Genomic DNA, 22,067 nt, shown 5'->3' on the forward strand with positions numbered 1-22,067 from the left:
CCGGCTGGCAGCTGCCTCATGTTTGCTTGGACCCAGACGTAATTGTCAACGGCGGCTTCTCGCCCTCCCCCTGCCCACCCCTTCCTCCCTGCCGGCTTCTATCGCTCCACCCCTCTGCCTCCTCGCTGCCTCCCTTTCTCTCTTTCTCTCTCTCTCTCCCCTTTCTCTCTCTCTCTCTCTCTCTCCCCGCTTTCTCTCTCTCTCTCTCCTCTTTCTCTCTCTCTCTCCATGGCCCCTAATCCTGGTCTCTCAGAGCCTGTCCAAGCCTCTGTCTGGCTCTCCTGGCCTCTCCCCTACCCTGTCACCAGCGTCTCTCTGTGCCTCCCCTGCCGTCTGCCTCTTCCTCTGCTCCTTGCCCTTTTTGGTCACCAAGGAAGAATGGGGGTAGAGGGTGCAGGGAGCTGGGGCTGGGGAGAGGGGAGTTCAGGGCAGGAGTTTCTGTCTCAAGAAGTGGGGAGGAGCAGCAGTTGAACCCAGAGTGCCCAGGAGGGACTGTGGAAGTGGAAAAGGAAGGGATCATTCCTGGAGGCATTTTCCAGAAGAAGCCAGGACACCCCCACCGCCCCAGTCCTGCCTGCCACTCTTCACAGACACAGGACAGTGCCACCGTTATGATAATCTCAGCCCAAGGGGCCCCCAGGACAGCAGGGAGCCACTGCACCCAGCATCTGAAGTGTCCTCTCTCAGGGTCCTGGCCTGAGGTGCTGGTCTGCAAGGTGCTGTTCTGGGGCTCACAACCCAGAAACAGCGACAGCCACCAGGGCTACATCAGCAGGGTGACACTCAGGGGTCCTTCCACCTCTTTCATCTGTCCCTCATTAACTACCTCCCATTCACCCATCCTAGGGCCTCGAAGCACGGGTGTCTCCCCAAAGCATGAGCCGCTCATGCTCTCCAGCTGTGCTGGGTCCCCTCCCAGCTCCCAAGTCAGGAAGCATCCAGGGTGGCTGAGGACCTGATAGGATCTCCTGGGGTGTGAGGGTGAAGGATGGGGCCGAGGGCTCCCAGGCATCCCTGAGAGAGGGGGCTCTGTCCTGTCCCTCAGGCGGGCAGCTCCTGGGCATTTGCTTGGCCCCCAAGCAAACCACTCAGGAGCCAGGTGCCTGAAACCTTTGCCAAGTTTCCCTTTTTGGAGCCCAGAGGAGCCAGCCTGTGCCAGTAGTTCCCATGGAGACGAAGCCCTAGGATGCCTCCCTCCTTTGCAGCCTGCACAATTGTGCTTGCATGCCCTTTTCCTTTTTGTTTTTTTTGTTTTGAGCCAACCAATTACCTCCAACTTTCAGATCCTCAGGGGAAGAAAATAGCCTGGAGCTGTTGACCCACCGAGGCAAGGACTGTTTCCAGAGGGGAGGTGGCAGCCCAGGTGTCTGGCCCTGTGCGACTTCAGAACAGGCTGGACTTCACACTGGGAAAGGGGCTCGGCAGAGCCCGGAGGACTCCCTAGCTGCCCCCGCCCCACCCACACTGCACCCTAGGAAGTGGGGGAGGGAGGCAAGCGCCTTCATGGCTGCCAGCTCAGGGCCGGCATCCTGGGAGCTCATCCGCTTTTTTTTTTTTTTTTTTTTTTTTTGAGACAGGGTCTCACTCTGTCACCCAGGCTGGAGTACAGTGGTATGATCATGGCTTACTGCAGCCTTGACCTCCCAGGCTCAAGCAATCCTCCTATTTCAGCCTCCCAAGTAGCTGGGACTACAAGGCGCATGCCACCATGCATGGCTAATTTTTGTATTTTTTCGTAGAGATGGGGTCTCACTATGTTGCCCAGGCTGGTCTCAAAGTCTGGGGCTCAAGTGATCCACCTGCCTCTGCCTCCCAAAGTGCTGGAGTTCCAGGCATGAGCCACTGTGCCCAGCCCCATCCTCCTTTCACTGCCTGAGACAGTCCTGCCCTCCTGACTCTGAGCAAGCCTCGCCTCCGCAAGCAGGGACGCATTGAGCATTTTGAGTCCTCATAGCGACCTTGGGAGAAAAGTGTAATTATCTCACTCTACAGATAATAATGGTGAGACCCAGAAAAGCTAAAAGACTGGCCCAAGTCACAGGCTAGGGAGTGGTAAAGCCAGGTCCCAAAGCCTGTTGCCTTCTTCCTAGAGTGAGCACCGCGGATGCTGAGATCCCGCTGGCGGCTCTATGCCCAAGGCTTACACAGCAGCTTGGAAACTTGGTGACTGCACTGCCGTGATGGGCTGGTCTTCCTGACGGCCTGGCCGGAGGAGTCAGGAGCAGAGGAACCCACTCGTCACAGCAGCACCCCCAAGAGCTGCTCACCCCTGCTTGGCACACTCGCTGACATCCCACACTCAGATGCGCTGTCCTCGGAGTTCACCAGCTGTGACACCGCAGGCCTGGGACAACTGCCCTGCTCTGCTGGACCCACCGGCTGTTCGGGCCTTGCGAACCTCCCACTGCAGCTAGCACCTGGGTGGACACCCCTCATACAGATGTGGGGCGTGTGTGACCCTGCCACCACACCCCCCTTCCTCAGTGGCCTGTCCAGGGCCCCAAGTGCTTCCAGCTGGGTCCCTCCCCTGGGCCTGTGGGGAACACAGGAATGAGAAGGGGAGGAGAAAGGGGGCTGGACTCCCACGTGGGCCTCAGAGGCGGACCTGTTGTGGGTACACGGGCATCTGCAGACTTCCCAGAGATGGCCTTGGCAATTCCCAGTATTCTCTGCGGTGTATCAGACCCACAGAAGGTTAAGGAGGCTGTGGAAGGACCTGGTCTTGTCCACTAGGAACGCTTCAGCCCTGTGTTTCCCACTGTGGTTTCCTCACATAGGGGCTGCGGGGAGAAACCGAGGCTGGGGGGAGTTTGGAAGTGGGAAAGGAAGGGATGATTTCAAGGCCGGATGAAGATCGGGTTTCCTCTCGTCACAGTGTTTCAGGAGGCAGTCGTGGGCTGTTTCAGCTGACCAGGGCCTTCATTCTTGTCCTCCCCGGGCGAGCGGCTCACGGTGCTCCTGCCCACAGGCCTTGGGGGCCTCTGCGCCTTCCTCCATTGTTGCTCATGATCCCGCATTCCAGGCCCAAATTCAAGTCCCTCCTCCCCAGGCCTCCAAACCCAGCTCTGTGGAGCCCCAGCCCAGGGCTCTTTTCCTTAGGCCCTATTTTTTGTTGGGCCCTGGCTGAGGGGTACGGGGGGCGGAGAGAGGAGAGAGAGAGAGAGAGAGAGACAGAGAGAGACAGAGAGAGACAGAGAGAGAGACAGAAAGCCTGGCCGGCTGGGTGCATCTTGGTAAGAAAATACAAATGGTCCTCATCACTTCACATCACAAAACACAGGCTCAGCCCCCATCGAAGCCCATGCCATCATCAACTCTCCTGCTCCCCACCCAGCTCAGGCCTGGGGGTGGCAGCTTGGGGCAGGCAGCGGGCATGGCAGCCTCTGGCTGAGCTGCGCTCTGGGTTTGCAGAGGTTGAGAGCTGTCCCTCTTTCTCTGTGGGCTCCTCCAAGGGTCCTCAGAGCCTGGCCCCATGGTCCCCTGACTAGAGTGTTTCACATGGGCCTCAGGGGACTCATAAGCCCCCAATACTTAGTGGCAGCTCTGCCTCCTCTTGGCTGAGGTCGGTTCACTCTCTGGGCAGCCTCCTTCGACTGGACCTAGGAGACTCCATGCTGTCTCTCACAGGAGGACCTCACCTGGGCCGCCAGCCCTCTCCTTAGCTCCGCCTTCAATGCAGCCAGCCTGACTGCCCTCTAGACTTTGCAGTGGGTGAGGCATCAGTCCAAGGGATTTATTAAACTGCAGGGGATACCGTGAAGCTCTCTGGCGGCTTTCTTTAAAGCCCCTTTCCTTGCAGCTTGAAGTGAAGAGAGGGCGGCCGACCGCACCCCTTGGACTCAGCTCGCCTCCCTGAAACCTCCCTCCTCTAACCTCAGCGCCTGACTCCTTGGCTCCCACTCCAGCCCTCAGTGTGGGTAGGGGCTCAGCCACCTCTTCCCTAAATTCTGCTTCACTCGTGGGCAGAAGCCAAGGGCTCGGATGGGGCCCCACCCTCTGCACACCCCCTCCATCCCTCCTCACCCGAGCTGCAGTTCTCGGTCAGCATTTGTAAGATGGATGAGTGTGGACCACCCCAGGATGGGCACACCCAGCATATGCTAGGAAGGGCTGGGACCATGGAGAAGGAGCTTTATTCCGGCAGCATGTGCTGCGTGCACCAGGTTGGCCACTAGCCTCCTGGTTCAGCTCCTGGCACTCAGGCTAGAAGCGATGGACGGCTCTGGCTCGGGGAGAGTAGGGAAGGGGGAGGCTGTCCACATCCGCCCAGATCAGGGCCTCAGGCTGATTCCAGAAGACTCAGATGTGGCCTGAGTGGCACTGTTCTCAGCTGATTCATTCGGATGAGTGTTGCCCTTTCCACTCCGCCCACATCCAGTCTGTGTGCCTGAGCTTTCTCAACTGTCAGGCAGGTAAATAACAATGCCTGCCTCCCAGTTAATTCATGGAAAGTGCTTCCTGACTTATGCTCAGACCTCAGCAAATAAATGTTAACTCACATTGTTTGTCCCTCCAGGTAGTTGGGCAGGCTCTTGCCCCAGCCACTTGGCTCTCCCTTTGTACACCTCGAGCCAGCCGGAGCTGCCCTGAGCAGCCACCTGGGACCTCAGACACCTTGGCCCATCTGGCATTTGTTTGGCAGAATCTACCATGAGGCCTTCTGTTGGGTGGCCAGGTTGAAGGGTCTGGAAGAACTCCTAGCACCCCCAATCTGTCATCCCTGCCACAGGGACAGCAAGGACACTTGGTTCAAGTCACCTTGGAGATAGGGCCTCGCTCCCACATGCCCACAGGGAATGGGAACTGGCATTGCCTCCAGGAAGAAACCTCCAGGGCCACCAGGACCAGGGGACCTGCTTCCAAAGCCTGGCTGGGCTTCAACTTCTGAGACCCTGAACCAGCCACGTAAGTTCCCGGAGCTTCCTCTGCTCAACCAGATGATAATTTGCTCCCTCAGAGACAGTCATGGGCCAGAAGAGAGAGATCGTGACCTCGAAGGGGCTTTGTTTCACATATAAAGTAGCATTAGCATTTTAGGATTCCAGCATTTTAAGAGCCAGAGAAATCGGTAATTTATTTTTCTCTGTGGCTATTTCTGTCTCTCTGCCAACTGCCGAGCGCCACCCCATCCCCGGGTAACCAGTATTACCGTGCTGCTCTCTAAACAAAACTCCTTTCAAAAGACAATGTTCAATTAGCTGGGCCACAGTTTCTGAACACTAAATTCAAAGAGTGGCAGCCTTTTCCCAATTTATAATGGGAACATCAAAGTCAGTTTTTTAGGACTACTTCTAATAACTGTGGACTGGGTAATTTGGACCAAATTCCCAGTTCAGGACAACTTAAAAAGCTGCTCAAAACTTGTGTGTGTGTGTGGGGCGGGGGAGGACATTTTGAACAGCTTTTAAAGTTATATATATATTTATTTATTTAATAAACATATGTACATATATATATATTTAAGTCTAATTGAGAGTATTGGGAAGGAAACACAGCAGTGAAGAATTACAAGGCCAAGATCTGGGAAAAGAAGGCAACTCAGAGACATATGCATGGCATGTGGGACTACGTTTTCTGTAGGGGGTCTGCTGATTCTAGAAGACACTGCAAAACCCACCAACAGGAAGGCTACCTGGCAAATGTTTTATGCTTTGGGTTGGAGCCCCAGTGGGCTTCACCCTATGAATATGAATGAAACAGAAGTAGATCAGCCCTTAAAGTGACTCAAATCATCTCATCCCCTACAAGTAGATGAAAGAGATCTAGCTCACTGCATCCCCAGCCACCTGCCAGATGTAAACATAATCCTCATAGAGGAAGATAACTCCATCCTAGACCTGAAATTACTTGTACTCAATTAAAACATTGCCAAGTATGGGAGGAGATGGGACAAAACTAACAAAAAACAAGAGAAACAACAGGCACTAGAAACAGACTCTTGGAGGCTCCATATAAGGGACTAACTGAACTTTAAAATAACTATGCTTAATATGTTCAAATATATAAAAGATGAAATAGGTAATTTTGAAAGAGAACTGAAAATATTTAAAAAATTGTTTCTATTCCATTTGTAATGCCATCAATTTTATTTTTTAAATGCAAGGGTGCTACTTCCCCCAGGTAGGTCAACAGAGGAGTAACAAGCAAAAAAAAAAAAAAAACCTCTAGGAAAAGCAAAAAAGAGGCAGTCATGCTACATTCAAGCATGCTCATCTGACAGTGATAATAATACATTGTGTATGCACCATTCTAATTTCTAGTAGAAAACTTGTTGCTGGTTTATAAGATGCAGTTAAACATAGACACTTCCAGCCTGGGCAACATGGCAAAACCCCGTCTCTACAAAAAATACAAAAATTAGCCAGGCATAGTGGCACACACCTGTAGTCCCAGCTATTCGGGAGGCTGAGGCATGAGAATCGCTTGAGCCCAGGAGGTGGAGGTTGCAGTGAGCCAAGACTGCACCACTACACTCCAGCCTGGGTGACAGAGCGAGACCCTGTCTCAAAACAAACAAACAAACAAAAACAAACAACACAGACACTCCCTGAAACCCAGCAGACCACAGTCTTAAAGGAATTTCTGCCTTTGAATAGAGGCCTGCCTCCTCTTCCCTCGTACATGCCCAGACGCTAGCTCTACCTCCGGCCCAGAGCAGTCATGGCAAACAACAACAACGACAATAATAATAGGCAGCTTCCATCCACTGAGCATTTGTTTTGTGCCAGGCCACTGCTAAGGGCTTTCCACAAATTATCGCATTTGATTTTCACAACCCTTTGAGGAGGCTGTGACTATTCTCCCCATCTCATAAATGGAGAAGCTGAGCGAACAAGCATCACAGCCAGGCTGTGAGTCCAGGTCTGCCTGCTCCTGACAGGAGGCTCCCAGGCTGGGACCCACTCCCTACCTGCAGATTGCTGGAATAATCCCCGCATGCCTGCAGCCAGAGGTGACCTTAGAACTCTCCTCTCCATAAACACTCATTAAACACCAACTATGTACAGGGCCCCAGCCTAGGAAACCTGGTTTTAAGGACCCAGAACCAAGTCTCAGGGAAGTGAGAACACTTTAATGGATCTGAGGTCTGTCCATCTCTTCTCTCTCCTCTTCCTCATTTCTGGAACGCAGTGTCCAGCACTCAGGGCTGACACAGGGATGGGCTGGGGATGACCCTAGGCCACACGCGCAGGATAGAAGGGGCCGTGCAAAATCCTGTTCTGGCCACCAGATCACTCCTAAGAAAGCTGGGTGGGGGCTGTGGAAGATGCTTCCTTCTGAAGAGGTAAGGGCAAGCCCCCACTGTGGCCCAGGTCCCAGGTCCCTTCCTTGGGAGCCAGCACTCAGGGAGGAGCTAAGTGCTGGTACCCCCATTTCTAACCTGGGTGCAGGCAGGGAGGCTCGGCCTTCAGACAGGCCTCCCTCACCCCACTGGACACCAATAAATCCTGGATGAGATCTGCAGAGGGCCCAAGGCCCTGGGGCAGTGGAGGGCTCAGAGGCCATGAGGTAGGGCCTGCAGCCAGCCCAGACCTAGGCCATGGTGGCCCCTGCCTGATTAGTGGCGTTACCTGAGTGGTTTGGTTGGGCAGGGTGGTCTCTGGGGCCAGCAAGGTAGCAGTGGAGATATGGTGAAGAGGGGACTAAGGGAGGAAGCAAAGGGCCGGGAAGGGCATAAGAGGGAAGCGGGGGCCGGGGGGAGGCCAGATGAGGACGGTGTGGGGGGGCGAGGGGCTCAGAGAGGGGCAGGGGGAGGCTTGGCAGGGGGAAGACACACGGGAAGGGGAGTGGGGTTGGACGAGGCCTCTGTCCCACCCCAGGGTCCAGGCTCCAGCAGGGGGAGAACAGGCTCTTCCTGTGAGGATGCCACCAGCATGGGGGTAAGGGGTGACACCTGGAGGGACTTGCCGGCTCTGCAGCTGCACAGAAGTCCCATGTGATTCTGAGAGGGAATGATGGGGGTCGTGAGCAGAAAGGGGTGGAAAGGAGCAGGCAAGGTGGGGCCAGGTAAGCCGGAATTGGGGACAGTCCAGGCCTGGATGCCAGCCTGGGCTCTGGGGCAAGAGCTACCGAAGGCCTGTGGCCCAGGCTAAATCAAAGGGGAGGACAGGCAGCCTCAGGGTCACCTCACCCTGTCAGGGATTAAGAAGGAAACGGGTGAAGGGGAGGGAGGGGAGAACAGGGCTGTCAGCCCCACTGCTGGATGGGCCACACCCAATACCCAGACTCCACCATGTCCCCAAGCCTTCCTGCCCTCCTAGGCCCTGGAAACCCCAGACCCCAGCCCCTCCCCACCCCACTCCGTTAATCCCTGGCAGGGAGCAATTAAGCGAGTTGGGGAAAACTCACCCACAGGGCCCTACAGCTTCAGGGAGGTAACCCGGGGGATGTGGAAGAGCTGAGTCTCCTCAGAGCTGGTGGAGCTGCAGTGTCAAAGACAGAGAGTGAGCATACCCTTCCCCCCAGACCCTCAGCCCCAATACAGGGACAAACCCAGAGCCCTGAGGGTTTCTCCTCGGAAGCCCTGTGGGGGATGGGAAGGGTCCCACGAAGCTGCGCCCGAATGGATGCAGCAAGAAGGGTAAGGGGCAGACATACGGGAGAACTTCCTGGCTTTGGAGCTCCTCAGAGTGTGGCTCTTCAGAGCTCGGTCATGAGCCTCCTCTGCCTGGGAGGTCTCAGGAGGGGCTGTGACAGGGGACCCTGGCGGCTGAAAGGACACCTCTCTGGCCCCTGATGCTGCCTGCAGCCCCGGCAGCCCCTCACCTGAGGCGTTTCCGGATAGGACGGAAGTATTTGGAGGTCTTGACGGCAAAGATGATGCTGGGGATCAGGAAGAAGGTGCACCATGCCAGGCAGAACCAGAAGGCATTCTGCAACAAGGCATGAGGTCGGCTCACCAACCCACGTGGCACCCAGCCTCACCCAGCTGCCTTGTCATCAGAGCCGGGGCAGAGGCCATGCCTGGCTTCACACCCTGCTCACCCGGCCCTCCCTGGAGAGCAGGAAGGCTCGGGGACTTGGTGAACAAGCCCTGATGAGCTGGGGCACTCACCCAGGGGTCAGCCATCATGTCACACAGGATCACGCGGCTGTTGTCCAGGGCTCCGGAGAGGGGCTGGCAGGTGGCAATGCGCTGAGTCACCTGTGGTGCCAACATGAGGCAGGTGATGCAGAGACACCCGGACCCACAGGCGCACACCCATATTCAATTCAGGGAGAGTGGTTGACAGGGACACAGAAAGGCCTGGGGACACCATTGGGGCCACTGCACACTTGTACACACATGCAGAGAGGCAGGTACAGACAGATGCAGACATACTCTACAGGCTCCTCGCTGGGCCCCTCCCCTTTCCATCTGTTCACCAGCCTGGATTAAGGCCTACTATGACCCAGCACTGTGCGTCAAGCCACAGTGCTTGAAAGCACACGTGTGTGCATGCATACACACACACTCACACACACATAGACACACAGACACACTCAGGGTAAAACCAGACCACTGTTGCCCTAGCGTGGGCGTCCAGACAGCTTGCAGAGGCTGTGTTCAGCAAGGGTCTGCATCGGGAGGTGGGCTTTGAGGATTGGCCTTGGACAAGCTGGGAAAGGGCCAGCCCAGGGAAGGACCCGCAGGCCAGGTGTGATGAAACATTTTGGAGAACGCCAACCCTGCTCACACTCAGCTCAGCGAAGCGCTGCAGCAGAGGTGGGGTGGACAGAGCTCAGCCAGCAAGCAGGGGTGCAGATGCCAGGTTTGGGAGTTTGGGTTTGATCCTGAAGGCCTGGGTCACCCCCAAGGGGCTCCGGGGGCGGGGACGGGGCAGAGCAGGGTGAACAGCTGGTCCAATGGAGCAGGGAATCAGTCATTGCTCTGAGGCCCCACTCACCTCCTCTCTCACCCAGGCCACGTACTGGGAGAAGTAGCCCATCTCCCGGGCCAGGAAACACTCACTCACCTGCAGGAAGGAAAGGAGGTCTGGGCTGTAGGGGTCCCAGAAGCAGCAGTGCCCCCCACCCACGCCACCCCCCATGCCTGGCAACTTGAGGACAGGCCCAGCTTTCCTGGGAGCCACAGTGAGAAGCTGGGACTGGAGAAGCCTGGGGTGGAAGCCCCTTCCCTGTCCCACCCACCACTCACATTCCTCAGGATCCTGGCTGCCCAGGCAGGCAGCTCTCCTTTCAGGTAAGTGACATTGGCTAGGACATCTGAGGTCTCCAGCTGGAGGGGACGAGAGCCTCAACTCAGTGTCACACATTCACGCATCCATTCATTAATTCAACACACACCACGGCACACTCAGCAGGAGAGGGTTCAGCTCCAACAGACAAGCCAAGGGTGGTGATCCCCCAGGCTCTGCTGCCACCCCCATCTTCCTCCCAACCCCACCTGCAACCTGGGCAGAGCTCTGAGGTGCAGAGTGAGATGGGCTCCTACTTCCTCCCCGCCTCTGCAGCCCCCCTACTCCACCATACGTCCCCACCAACAGCAGCCACCTGGAGATTCGGGGCAGAGGACTCCAGGGCCCTGACACTGAGGTTGAGCTTTGCCTGTGGAGAAGAGATCAGGGCTGGTTAGGGGAGTGCAAGGGAAGGGGAGGGAGGAGAGGGGAGGAAAGTGGAAGGGAGTGGAGGGGAGGGGAGGGGAGAGGAGGGGAGGGAAGGGACTCTCAGAACTTCCCTCCCCTTTCACTGTCCCCTCTCCACGTCTCCCCTCCCCCAGGCCCCAGGCTCCCTGGGCCTCCAAACTGACCACAAGGCTCTGCTGGGGGACGACCTTCTCCCGGTGAAGGTTTCTGAGTCTGTGGGCCTCATCCTGCAGCCGCTGCCCCAGCACAGAATTGTCCTAAAAGGATACAAAAATCAGAACGGCCCCGCCCAGGACCCATCTACCCCTCACCCAGCCTTTCAGTCTGACATACCAAGAGAAAGTGGGAGTGCTGGGCTCAGAGGCAGAAAACCGAGGCCTCCTTAAGCTCCAGGGCCTGATCTTGGTTTGGGGGGCCTAGATTCAAATTCTAGGTTCACTCTAGCTTGCTGGGTGCCCCTAAGTCAGTCACAGAACATGCCTGAGCTGCAGGGGCACCTGCTGAAATTGAGGATGCTTCTGGCTCTGCCCACCCTGTGGGGTTATTGTGGGGCCTATGGGATGTTTCAAAGAGAACTTTTAAACCCTAAATAGTTATAAATACAAAATGCTATTTTTCCCCTCAAGGGCAACTGCCATGACATCTCATTCATCCCAATGTCCTCACAGCACCTGTCCCAGCAAATCCCACAAGTGGCAAACACAGAAACACTTGCCCAACTGCATGAGGCCAGAGAAGTGATTTCATCTGCTCTGAGATGGAGGACGGTCCACCCAACAGATGAAGAACCTCCGGCTCAGAGATGCTGCATGTCTTGCCCAAGGCCACACAGCCAATGGGTGGCAGAGCTTGAGTCAGAACTGATGCTGCAAAACCCTCCAGCCCAGCCAGGGGTCAGAAGCCTCAGGCCTCACTGGTGGGGGTTCTCAGTTCCCTGCCTTTGCCCTCACATCCTCCCACCCTTTCCCGCCTCCCAAGCCCCCTGTGGCTCCTGCTGCCCAGTTGGGGCCCTGTTTCCCACTCACTTGGGCCTGGGCCAGTCCTTGCAGCTCCTGGGCCAGCTGCTCCATGCTGGTCTTCACCACGGGCCTCTGGATCTGCAGGTGGACAGAAGAGGCCAGGAGGGATGAACCCAGCTCCCCTGGGGCCCACCACCACCTGATCCCAGCCTCCAAATCCCCAGTCTTATCAAATATAACCTACACCAGCTAAGTGTATTGTGACACATCAGTCACAGTGAGTTTTCCCTGGAACTGTGAAATATTTCAGACATTTTCCCAGTGAGATAGAAACAACAAGAACAAATAAGGCACCCTCTGGTGTAACTAAGGAAGAGGCAACTTCCCACTGCGTCCTCGGCAGCAGTGGGTTCAGAACCATGAACAGCAACACATGCTGTTTGGTTGGGGGAGAGGGTGTCCATTCCCATGTGACCGGGGTGGTGGCAGGAGGACAGGCCCAGGGGCACATGATCTGGGGACACCTCCACAGGAAGAGGCCCCAGGAAATGTGGAAGAGCCAGAGCTTGGACAAGGCAAGATGCACACCCAGCTCCTCTGTGGGACCCTTCGTTCCATCACCACCTGCTGAGGAAGCCCTGCTGAGGTGCCCACCACTGACCTGAACGAGGAAGTCGGGGTAGTGGATATGCTGAAGCCCACTGCTCTGCAGGGCCTCCAGGTCCCGGCGGGCGGCTGAGCTCAGCAGGTCCAGGCTCTGTGTGTCTACTTTCAGGCTCTGCAACTCCTGCCGTAGCTTGTTGGTGTACTGGGAGAGCGGGCGCAGGGCGGGAGTCATGCCCAGTTGCTGAGCCAGGACCCCAGAGATGCTCCCCTAAGCGCGGGGGTCACCAGGCAATATGGTTTGGATATTTGTCCCCTCCAAATTTCATGTTGCAATGTGATCCCCGGTGTTGGGGGTGAAGGTGGGCCTGGTGGGAGGTACTAGATCACGGGGGCGGATCCCTCATGTATGGCTTAGTGCCATTGCCATGTGATGAGTGAGTTTTGCTCAGTTATTTCACGTGTTTGAAAGAGTGTGGCACCTCTGCGTTGGCTCTCTCGTTCCCTCTCTCCCTATGTGATGTGCTGGCTCCCCTTGGCCTTCGGCCATGAGTGGAAGCTTCCTGAGGCCTCCCCAGAAACGGCTGCCGGTGCCATGCTTCCTGTACAGCCTGCACTTAAACCTCTTTTCTTTATAAATTATGCAGCCTCAGGTATTGCTTTTTTTTTTTGGTTGGGGGAGGGGACAGGGTCTTGCTCTGTTGCCCAGGCTGGAGGGCAATAGCACAATCACAGCTCACTGAAGCCTAGATCTCCCCGGCTCCAGTGATTCTACCACCTCAGCCTCTCAAGTAGCTGGGACTACAGATGCAAGACACCACACCTGGCTTTTAAAAAAAATTTTAGAGGGGGGTCTCCCCATGTTGCCCAGGCTGGTCTTGAACTCCTAGGCTCAAGTAATCCTTCCACCTCAGCTTCCCAAAGTACTGGGATTACAGGCATGAGCCACCATGCCCCAGTCTTAGGTATTCCTTTACAGCAACACAAGAACAGACTCACATAGCAGGCCCTCAGGGCCCCCTGCCCTGGACACCCCAAGCCCCAGACAGGCTCCCAGTAGGCCCCTGCCCCAAATGCCAAGATCTGGCCTTCCTCCAGTGCCCATCTGGCTTCTGGGCAGAGACACAGACCTTCCCTGGCCACCTGAAATAAAATAGCTCTCTCAGCTGCTCTTTATCCCATCAGCTGTGTCGAGGCCTTCAAAGCACTTGTTGCTCTGAAATGATCTTATTTGTGGGTTAATTGTTCAATGCTGTCAGCTCCACGAGAGTGGGACTTTGCCTGCCTATTCAGCCCCAAACCCCCAGCATCTAACTCGGAGGGTCACACATGGTGGGCAGGGGACAAGTTTGTTAGCTGTGTGAATGAATGAATGAATGAATGAGTGAATGAACGCAACTGCATTTTCAGGAAAGAGTCTTAGCATTTTCCTACTATCACTGGAAGAGATTTAGAGGTCATAAAAGTCAGCCCAGTGTTTAACAGATAAGAAACTGAGGTCAGAGTGGAGCGTCCACTTGCCGAGGTTACACAGGTGGTTAGAGACTGCAGCCCAGCTTGGCTCTCCTCCCCGCATCCCTCCAGGCTGCCTTCTCCTGGAGGAGAAAAGGCCTGGCCCTCTCGGGTGGGGGCCTTCAGGCAGTGTCTCAGGCATCAGTGGCAGCAGCTTCAGGAGAAGTGGGAAGGTGGCCGGTACCCTCCCCGTGCTCTGGAAAGCCCTGTGTCCTACTCATGTCTGCCTACCCGTCAGTATCTCCTTTGAGGACGAGGATTCTTACAGCCACATTTGGTACATTGTCAGGTGGCCTCAGAGGACTGCCCAGTGCATCTGAATCCAAAGCCCTATCTATCCAGACTCTCCTGTGAGCTGGACCCTCCCCTGCCAAGGACCAGAGCCCAGGACTCCTCCGCTCGAGAGCCATGTCTTCCCGCCAGCAGGGGATGGGGGCTCCTCTGCCCAGGGCCCTGGTTCATCCCTCCCTGGCCAGCCTTCCTCCACAGGGCAGTGTCTCGGCCTAGCACTGAGATATCGCCTGCTCAGGGGCCTCCTGCCTGGTTAAAGATGCGAAAGGAGGAGTGAGCTGCATAACTGTCCCAAGTTGTGCAGTTCAAGGCACAGAGTTGGGGCTGGGCCATCCGGCTGTGCTGTCCGCGGGCCGAGGCTGGTTGGTGGATCCAGGGGTTGGAAGGGTTTCCCAGAACGATACAAAATCAGGAGTTAGCATGCTCTGTGTTTGGGGATGGAGAGGGGAACCAGGGCCAGGGGATGTGGGTTTCCCCAGCATATGCTTAGGAGCGTGGAAGTCGAGGAGTGAATGTCTTCCAGCTTCTGTGCACCATGAGGAGAGCCCCATTCTCAAAGTCCATCCCTCTTGTGAAACAGCCCTTCCTTGCCTTCATTCTAGAACTGTCTCTTTCCAGCATTGGCAAGTGTCTCCAGTTCTACACACCAAGTTCCAGTAACTCCAGAGGTTACAGGAAGAGGCTTGTTTGTCAGGCTGGGGATGGAATCCTGCCACCACCACCTCCCACCTGCGTGAGCTTGGCAGGCCCTCCACCAACGTTAGCCAGACTCACCACCATCCTTGTCACTGCCACGTCCTTCCCCAGCCTCCCCCTCCCAAGTGGAGCATCCCAGCCAATGCCTGTCCTCAGTCAGGACACATGGGCCCCCTCATCCTCCTGCTGTCACCAGCCTTTCCTGCTGCCACCTTGGCTGTGCTTGGGGCTGGGCATAGCCTTCAGGTGCACACGGACCCACCTACACACCCGGAACCTTCCCCAGAGCTGATAACTAGGCCTCTGCCCTTGGGCACCTTAATCGCTCACACAGACTTCTCGGGTCTCCTAGGTTCAAAGAGACAGTGCCTCCACAGAGGCAAAAAGACCAGAGGAGGGGGATCTGAGGAGGGCTCCTCACAGTTTCCGAAACGTTCTCTTACCTGGCTGATATCCAGGTGCTCCTCCAGGTCGTAGGAGTCGTTGAGCTGCAGGACTGTCCAGAGCGCTGCCCCTTCCTTGCACTGCCTGAGGAGGAGTGAGGGGTGCAGACGATGAGCCTTGGGGGTGGCGGGGGGGCTGATGTCCCCTGAGGGACACCGGCCCTCCTCCTTCCTTCCCCGGTCCCCAGCTCTGCCCAGGCTGTCCACTCACTGATAGGCTTGGTGGATGCTGATGTTCTTCCTCAGGCCAAGAAGTTGCGACAGGTTCATGGACGGGGGCAGGTTCCCTGGGGTGTCTGCAAACTGGGGATGGGGCAGTGAGAAATGGGCACAGAGCGGGGTGGGGGCAAGGCCACCCTGGTCCCCTAGGGCCTGGCCCTGTGCTGCTGTGGCACAGCACAGACCAGGGGTAGGAAACATCCCCTCACCCCAGCTCACACCTGGCCTCTAACTCTGGTGACCCCTGGGCCCCAAATCCTTACGGGGGCTCTTCCCATGAATCCCTAGGAGGGGTGCCAGCCCAATCTTCTGCAGAGAACCCGGTCCAGCATCGCAGCTCACCGGGCACCAGGGTCCCAGCTCCCAGACAGTGTTAGGAGATGAGAGGGAATGGGTCAGGGTGCCATCTCTCAGGGTCCCTGCCCTGGGGCCTGGGCAGCATCTCAGGGACTCATGGGTGCTCTCTCCCTCCACCATCCACTGGCGGGTTTCTGTCTCTTTCCTTGGCCATGTCTGTCTCACTCCTCCCCTCCCTCTCTCCCTCTTACCCCCCGACCCCCACTTTCCCCCAACCCTCCTGCTCTGCTGATACCGCCCCCCACCTCTGTCTCCAGGAGGGCCTGTGAGCAGAGACAGGCCTACCTCAAAGAGCTCGCCATTCTCCCAGCTCCGGCACACCAGCGTCTGCACGTTGCCACCCACCAGGAAGGTGGCGAACACCAGGAGGATGAGGGGGGCAGCAAAGAGGAAGCTGAGGCCCACACCTCTGGGGAAGGCGAGAGGCAGGACTGAGGGACAGCAGGGACTGGCTGCCCTGACCATACCCTCTGTCCCACCCTCACCCCAGGGCCAGCCTGCTCAGCCAGTTGGCCTCAGGACAGAGCCTTTAGAGGAAAGGAGCTTGGAGGACTTGGCCTCCTGGAGAGGAGGGAGAACCCAGAATTCCTGACTGTCCCGGCCTCACCTTCACCTCATCCCCACCCTGTTCCTGGTTCCCTGGCTGGCCCTGGCAGCCTAGAGGAGAGAACAGCTGTTTTGTTCAAAGAGCCAGGACTAGCCGGGCTCACACCTATAATCCCAGCACTTTGGGAGGTTGAGGTGGGAGGATAGCTTGAGTCCAGGAGTATGAGACCAGCCAGGGCAATAGAGTGAGACCATGTCTCTACAAAATTTTAAAAATTAGCTGGGGGTGGTGGCACACGCCTGTAGTCCCAACTATTCGGGAGGCTGAGGTGTGAGAATCGCTTGAGCCTGGGAGGGTGAGGCTATAGTGAGCCATGATGGTGTCACTGCACTCCATCCTGGGTGACAGAGCAAGACCCTGTCCCAACAACAACAAACTAAACAAAAAACAAACAAAACCCAAAGAGCCAAGACTGCTCGCTTCTGTGCCTAGGGCCCATGGAGGTGACCTACTCCAGGACCCAGCACTCAAAAGGGTCACCTGGCATGACCAGGCATGACCTGCCGACAGGGCAGAATCCCAGCAGGTCTGAGGAGTAAAGATCTTAGACCAGGGGGCTCGAAGGGCTTATGAGGCAGGCACAGCCCCATGTCAGGCTGTGAGGCTTGGAAAGTAAAACATGGGGTGGATTTCAGCCCCCACTTACCCCCTTAGCCAGGTACTCTTGTTCAGTGAACAGCCTGTACAACTGTATGTGGCAGCCTTGGCCTTAGAGACCATCTAGTCTGGGGTTGGCAAACGGATTCCACCTCTGGTGCTGCTGCCTATTGGTGGTGGGGGCCGCCTGGAAGCTGGGGTAGGGACTCTAGGCTGTGTCTGACTTAGGGGAAGGAGTGCCCATTAGGTGCTACAGTTGCCCCTGCTGTAGGAGGGAAGAGCTCCTTGTTGGCCATTCCTGCTCTGGTTCAACCCCTTTATTCAGATGATGACGCTGACACTGGCAGCCACACCGGGAGCTATGCTCAGGAGCGAGACTAATCAGCCAGCCCTATAAGAGGGGACCCTTCCCCACTCCCAGCCCTTTCTTACGCCATGAGGAAGCAGGCTCCAGCCTCGCCCTTGGCTTCTGGGTGGCTGGGGTCCTCCCTGGCAGACAGGCCCCAGACGCCCAGATTGAGGCCCAGCAGGTTGCAGAGCACCACGAATAGGACCACGGAGCACAGCACGCAGCCCATGATCCACCTGCCACAGAGAGGACATGGGTGTCACTAAGAAAGGAGGTGGCTGGCACCAACATGGACAGGTGCGGGACATGGCGACCGGGTGTGGCCTCTAACCCCAAGGCTGGGGCTTCAGAAATGCAGATACAGACTCTTCCTGAGGCCCTACTGCTCTTGTGTGGTCTCCAGGCTCAGGTTCCAAGGGCACACAGCCTGGTAGGGACTTGGAGGCCTCTGGAGTCAGGAGTCTTGGCTTAAAAATATGCAGAAGCGGCCGGGCACGGTGGCTAAGGCCTGTAATCCCAGCACTTTGGGAGGCCAAGGCTGGCGGATCACAAGGTCAAGAGATAGAGACAATCCTGGCCAACATGGTGAAACCCTGTCTCTACTAAAAATGCAAAAATTAGCTGGGCGTGGTGGCGCACGCCTGTAGTCCCAGCTACTTGGGAGGCTGAGGCAAGAGAATCACTTGAACCGGGGAGACAGAGGTTGCAGTGACCCAAGATCGCCCCACTGCACTCCAGCCTGGTGACAGAGCAAGACACCGTCTCAAAAAAAAAAAAAAAAATGAAAAAAACAAAAACAAACAAACAAACAAAGAACACAGAGGCTCAGTACAGTCAGGAGTTGATAGAGGCTGGGAATGGGGCTCAGGGTGTCAGGGTGGCATAGAGGCTGGGCTGCCCACCCCACCCCACCCCATCCCACCCTGCGGGTGCCCAGCACCTGTAGGTCTCGTATCTCTGCACCTCCTGCAGGTAGGGGCGGCTGCTCTCCTCCACCTCCTGCAGTGCCTGGGCCCAGCGGGAAGCTGCCTCCAAGACCGGGAACCCTTCAGCCAGTGTCCTCACCCCTTCCGGCTGCTGGGCCACTGCCTTCTTCAGCTCTGCCCAAAGTAGCAGGGACTTGTGGGGTGCGGAGGGCACCCTGGGGCCCAGGAACAAGACAAGCGGGCAGGAAGAACATCTGGGAACCACAGAGGGAAGACAGTCCCCCGCCACCCCAGTCCTCTCTCAACAAGCCTCCCTGGTAGGGGTGGGATGGGAAGCCATGCCTGGCAGCTGCCTCTGACCCGTGCAGCCTAACCTTGCACCAAGCTGGATGTCTGCATGGCAGCCAGGGCTGGAAGGGCGTTGAAGGTGCTGTTCTCCTGCAGGAACCAAGTAGTGCTGGGCCTCCCCATCTCTGCCCAGTGTCCCCTCTTGGGAGACCCCAAAGTCACCAGGCCTAGAGGGAGGGCCCCCCTCAGTGCTCCCAGCTTCCCTCTTTTCTCTTGGTCGCTGCCCTCCTCTCCCATTCCCTGGCCCGGTCTGACTCAACTTCCCAAAACGTTGCTCCTCCCGGACCTCTTCTTCCTACCCCGATCCCTCTCCCACCATTGCAGTGAACTCTCAGCCGCCCTCCACACAACTGCCAGGTCTAGCTCCTGAAGGTCCAGCTCCAGTCCACCCTTCTAGCCTCAGCTCTGACTTCCTTCCTTCTAGAATCTTCCACTCCAGCCACCCAGCATGGCTGACTCATCATTTCCCCAGCTCCAGGTCCTGGGTCCTGGGCGCTGACTCACAACACAGCATCCTCCCCCTTGGCCCATCTCCACCCAGGGGAGCCGCCTACCCTCTGGGCTCAGACTGAGCACTGCTCCCTTGCCACCCCCAGACGCCTGCCGCCTTGAAGGGCCCAGCTCTCCCATCTGAGCACAGATTGTGTGCACACCAAGGATGGTCGTCGGGAGTCCCCTGCCCAGGGTGCTGTGTGGTGGGTGGGACCCCAAATATTAGGTTCAACTGGGTTCCTGCCCAAAAGGGGGAAACAGAGGCCCTCACTTGGCAGGTGAGGGAGAAATCAGGCAGACCAGGTGGCTCTCACCTCTTGGACCATGCTGGAGAAGTTGGCCTTGGGGACACCTTTTAGCTGGTGCAGGACATGGTCCACAGAGGGCACCTGAAATGGGGGAAGGTGGGTTATGACAAAGTTCATGGAGAGGCCTGAAGGGGATCCCTGAGGGTGGATGAGGGGGGCAGGGGCCTCTGAACCCCAATGTCCTCAAGTGTAAAATGAGGACTACCATGGCTCTTACTGCCCCTGGTGGCAGCAAGAACTCAAGGAGCTCACATACATGAAGCTCACGTACAGGGCGTGGCCTGGGGAGCACTCCACCCACTGCCCGGATGACCCGCATTAACCCTGGGTGGGTGGAGCAAGGGAGGAACATTGGGGCAAGGGGACTGGGAATTTGCCAGATCCCAGGAGCAGCAGGCAGCTAGCCCTCCGTGGCTTTAAGAGGACTCTGTCCTGGGTCTGCACCTGGCTGAAATCAGCACCCAGCTCCAGGGTGCGGGCCCGGCTCAGGGCCCCTGCACAATCTCCCTGGCACCCGGCCTCCTGCAGCAGCTCAAGGAGGCGGTCCCGGTGTTCCCGGATGGCTGGCTCCAGGTCCTGCTGCCCGGCCTGCAGCTCTACCACTGTAGCATTCAAGGTTTGCAGGTTGTGCACGGAGACCTGCAGGACTGAGAGACCCACACCCAGCCTGAGCAGGGTCCACCATATGCATCCCCAGACGCCTTGCAGGAGGCAGAACTCCCCTCCCCCAGCCAAAGGGACCTGCAAATCATTGACCTCCTGCCTACAATGGAAACTGCCCCAGGGCACATTAAGCCAGGGGAGGGGGGCTGGATCCTGGGGTACAGCGATGGGGAAGTCATAGGTGGGGCAGAGGTGGCTCAGGAAATCCAGGGCTAGGTGCAGGTGGGATCGCCCCAGGAGGACACCCGCTGGGCTCCACACTATCCAGGATGCGGCTCCAGCTCACCCTGGCCCAAACTGCCCACGGCCGCCAGCAAGGGGTACACGGAGCTCCTGAGCTGAGTGTGGATCGCGCTCCCAATGCTCACACCAACACCTGCAGAGCACAGGGCAGTCTGCAGGGTGGGGCCCCAAGAGTGGAGGGGCCCTCCCCATTCCCATCCTGCCTCCCCAGGCCCCACCGGGCTCTGCAGGAGCCGGGGGGTGGAGGGGAGTGAAGGAGCGGGGACAGGGCTTCTTCCTCCAGCAGCTGAGTGGCGGCCACTCTTGCTCTCCAGCCGGCCTGATCCCCACCTCTACCAGCCTGTTCCCGGGGGTGTCCAGAATGAGGGAGTGAGAGGCCCCCACCGAGGCACCCAAGCAGGGGCCCTGGAGGGAGCCAGCCCACCTGCCAGTCCCCGAGACCCTCACCATCCAGCTCCTCTGAGACTTGCTCCTGGGGCAGGGAGAATTGCTGTGCCACGGCCTGCAGCTCCTAGGCAAACACAAGGCCCTGAGGCTGCCCTTCCTGGTCACCCACAGTCCTTACCCCCATCTCTCCCTGGCCCCTTCCCTGCCCCTATGGCATCCACCCTGAGGGTGGTCGACTCTCAGGCAAGGGCGGGAGAGGAGGCGGCTTTCAGATGTGCTGGTTATGGGCCATCGAGGGCCCACTCGGCTCTGTCCTGCCCGGGCCCAGTGCTCACAGGGGCACATGAGGGTGAGGGGTAACAGTGCTCACTTGGGGGACATCAGAGACCAGGCCCCGGAGGCTGAGCAGGGTCTCAGGCATGGCCTCGATGCTGGGGCCCATCTGTTCATGCGTGCGCTGGTTGGTGACAAAGGCACAGACCACGCCAATCCTGTGGGAATGGAGGGGGAAGGAAGGTGCCTGCTGGGTAAGAGGGAGCCTGGGGACCACAGCCCGCCCTGCCCGGGCCCTGGGCAGCGCCTTACAGCAGCAAGAGGGTGGTCAGCAGCAGGAAGACCATGAGGGCTGCGCGCTCACAGGCCAGCGCCTTGTGCTCTGTCTTCACTCGTCCCCCGCAGCGCCGGTGGCAGCGGCAGCAGCAGAAGCAAAGCCCGGCAGTGGGCACCAGCAGCAGGTAGAGGCCCGCGATCACAGCGCACACCACATAGCCCGCCTCGTACCGCACCACCTGGGCAGGCAGCAGGGCATGAGGGGTGACCCGACCCCCACTGCCCAGCCCTGGCTTCTGCCTGAGTCCAGAGGGAAACCAGAAGGGGCGGGAGTGCCGTCAGGGGCATGGCCTGCATCTCATGGAACCCGTCCCAGAGGTGACCGCATTCTTACTGCTCATCACCATCTTACACAGGAGGAAGCTGAAGTTTAGGAAGTTCCAGCTCCCTGCAAACCTCACTGCCAGTAAATGGCAGAGCTGTGGTTTGCACCCAGGTCTGCGGACTGCAGCGCCCACAGAGGAGGGGAGAGGATGCCTGAGCCCCTGCCTGGTGGACACCCAGCGAGGTGGGCTAAGGGGAGCCAAGGCTTTTCTGCTCCCACCCTGCTGCTCACCCCAGAACTCCCTCCCCCAGCACCTTTCCCCAGCTTGCTCACCTCATTCACCTTCACGGAGGCCAGCTCATTCAGTAGGGCCTTTACCAACTCTATGGGAAAGAGCCAAGATGAGGATTTGGGGGCAGCCACTGCCCTGCCCCTGTGTCCCTCCTCTCCCCACTGCCAGGGCAAAGTGGCTCTGAGGCAGGGCTCCTGCCACCACCATGGCACCCTCGCAGAAGGCTGCATCACCGCAGCCCTGTGCCATCCTGCCCTGACCTTGGCACTGCTACAGGAGGGCAAGCAGAGAGGAGGCTGCAGACCTCTCCTCCTG

General features: G+C 57.6%; 1 protein-coding gene across 7 annotated transcripts in view; it reads right to left on the minus strand.

The window, feature by feature from the left end:
- Positions 1-7,052: 7,052 nt before the first annotated feature.
- PROM2 (prominin 2) overlaps positions 7,053-22,067 on the minus strand; it is an 80,266-nt gene continuing 65,251 nt past the window's right edge. For 5 of the 7 annotated variants that reach the window (XM_055378983.2, XM_055378985.2, XM_055378984.2 and 2 more), the window contains 23 exons: positions 21,794-21,843; positions 21,172-21,374; positions 20,957-21,077; positions 20,647-20,710; positions 20,243-20,332; positions 19,738-19,940; positions 19,300-19,374; positions 18,520-18,583; positions 18,160-18,319; positions 17,303-17,455; positions 15,952-16,075; positions 15,302-15,393; positions 15,091-15,175; positions 12,207-12,353; positions 11,612-11,683; positions 10,751-10,843; positions 10,495-10,548; positions 10,139-10,219; positions 9,888-9,956; positions 9,056-9,145; positions 8,767-8,873; positions 8,350-8,423; positions 7,053-8,132 (listed from right to left, as the gene is read on the minus strand). In XM_055378983.2, the coding sequence (XP_055234958.1) occupies positions 8,360-8,423; positions 8,767-8,873; positions 9,056-9,145; positions 9,888-9,956; positions 10,139-10,219; positions 10,495-10,548; positions 10,751-10,843; positions 11,612-11,683; positions 12,207-12,353; positions 15,091-15,175; positions 15,302-15,393; positions 15,952-16,075; positions 17,303-17,455; positions 18,160-18,319; positions 18,520-18,583; positions 19,300-19,374; positions 19,738-19,940; positions 20,243-20,332; positions 20,647-20,710; positions 20,957-21,077; positions 21,172-21,374; positions 21,794-21,843 (2,261 nt within the window). In that variant the 3' untranslated portion in view covers positions 7,053-8,132; positions 8,350-8,359. The remainder of the gene's footprint in view (positions 8,133-8,349; positions 8,424-8,766; positions 8,874-9,055; positions 9,146-9,887; positions 9,957-10,138; positions 10,220-10,494; positions 10,549-10,750; positions 10,844-11,611; positions 11,684-12,206; positions 12,354-15,090; positions 15,176-15,301; positions 15,394-15,951; positions 16,076-17,302; positions 17,456-18,159; positions 18,320-18,519; positions 18,584-19,299; positions 19,375-19,737; positions 19,941-20,242; positions 20,333-20,646; positions 20,711-20,956; positions 21,078-21,171; positions 21,375-21,793; positions 21,844-22,067) is intronic. The other 2 variants (XM_019021579.4, XM_055378987.2) reach the window with 2 other exon arrangements.

The sequence above is a fragment of the Gorilla gorilla genome, chromosome 12 (assembly GCF_029281585.2).
Source record: "Gorilla gorilla gorilla isolate KB3781 chromosome 12, NHGRI_mGorGor1-v2.1_pri, whole genome shotgun sequence".
NCBI classification, from domain to species: Eukaryota; Metazoa; Chordata; class Mammalia; order Primates; family Hominidae; genus Gorilla; species Gorilla gorilla.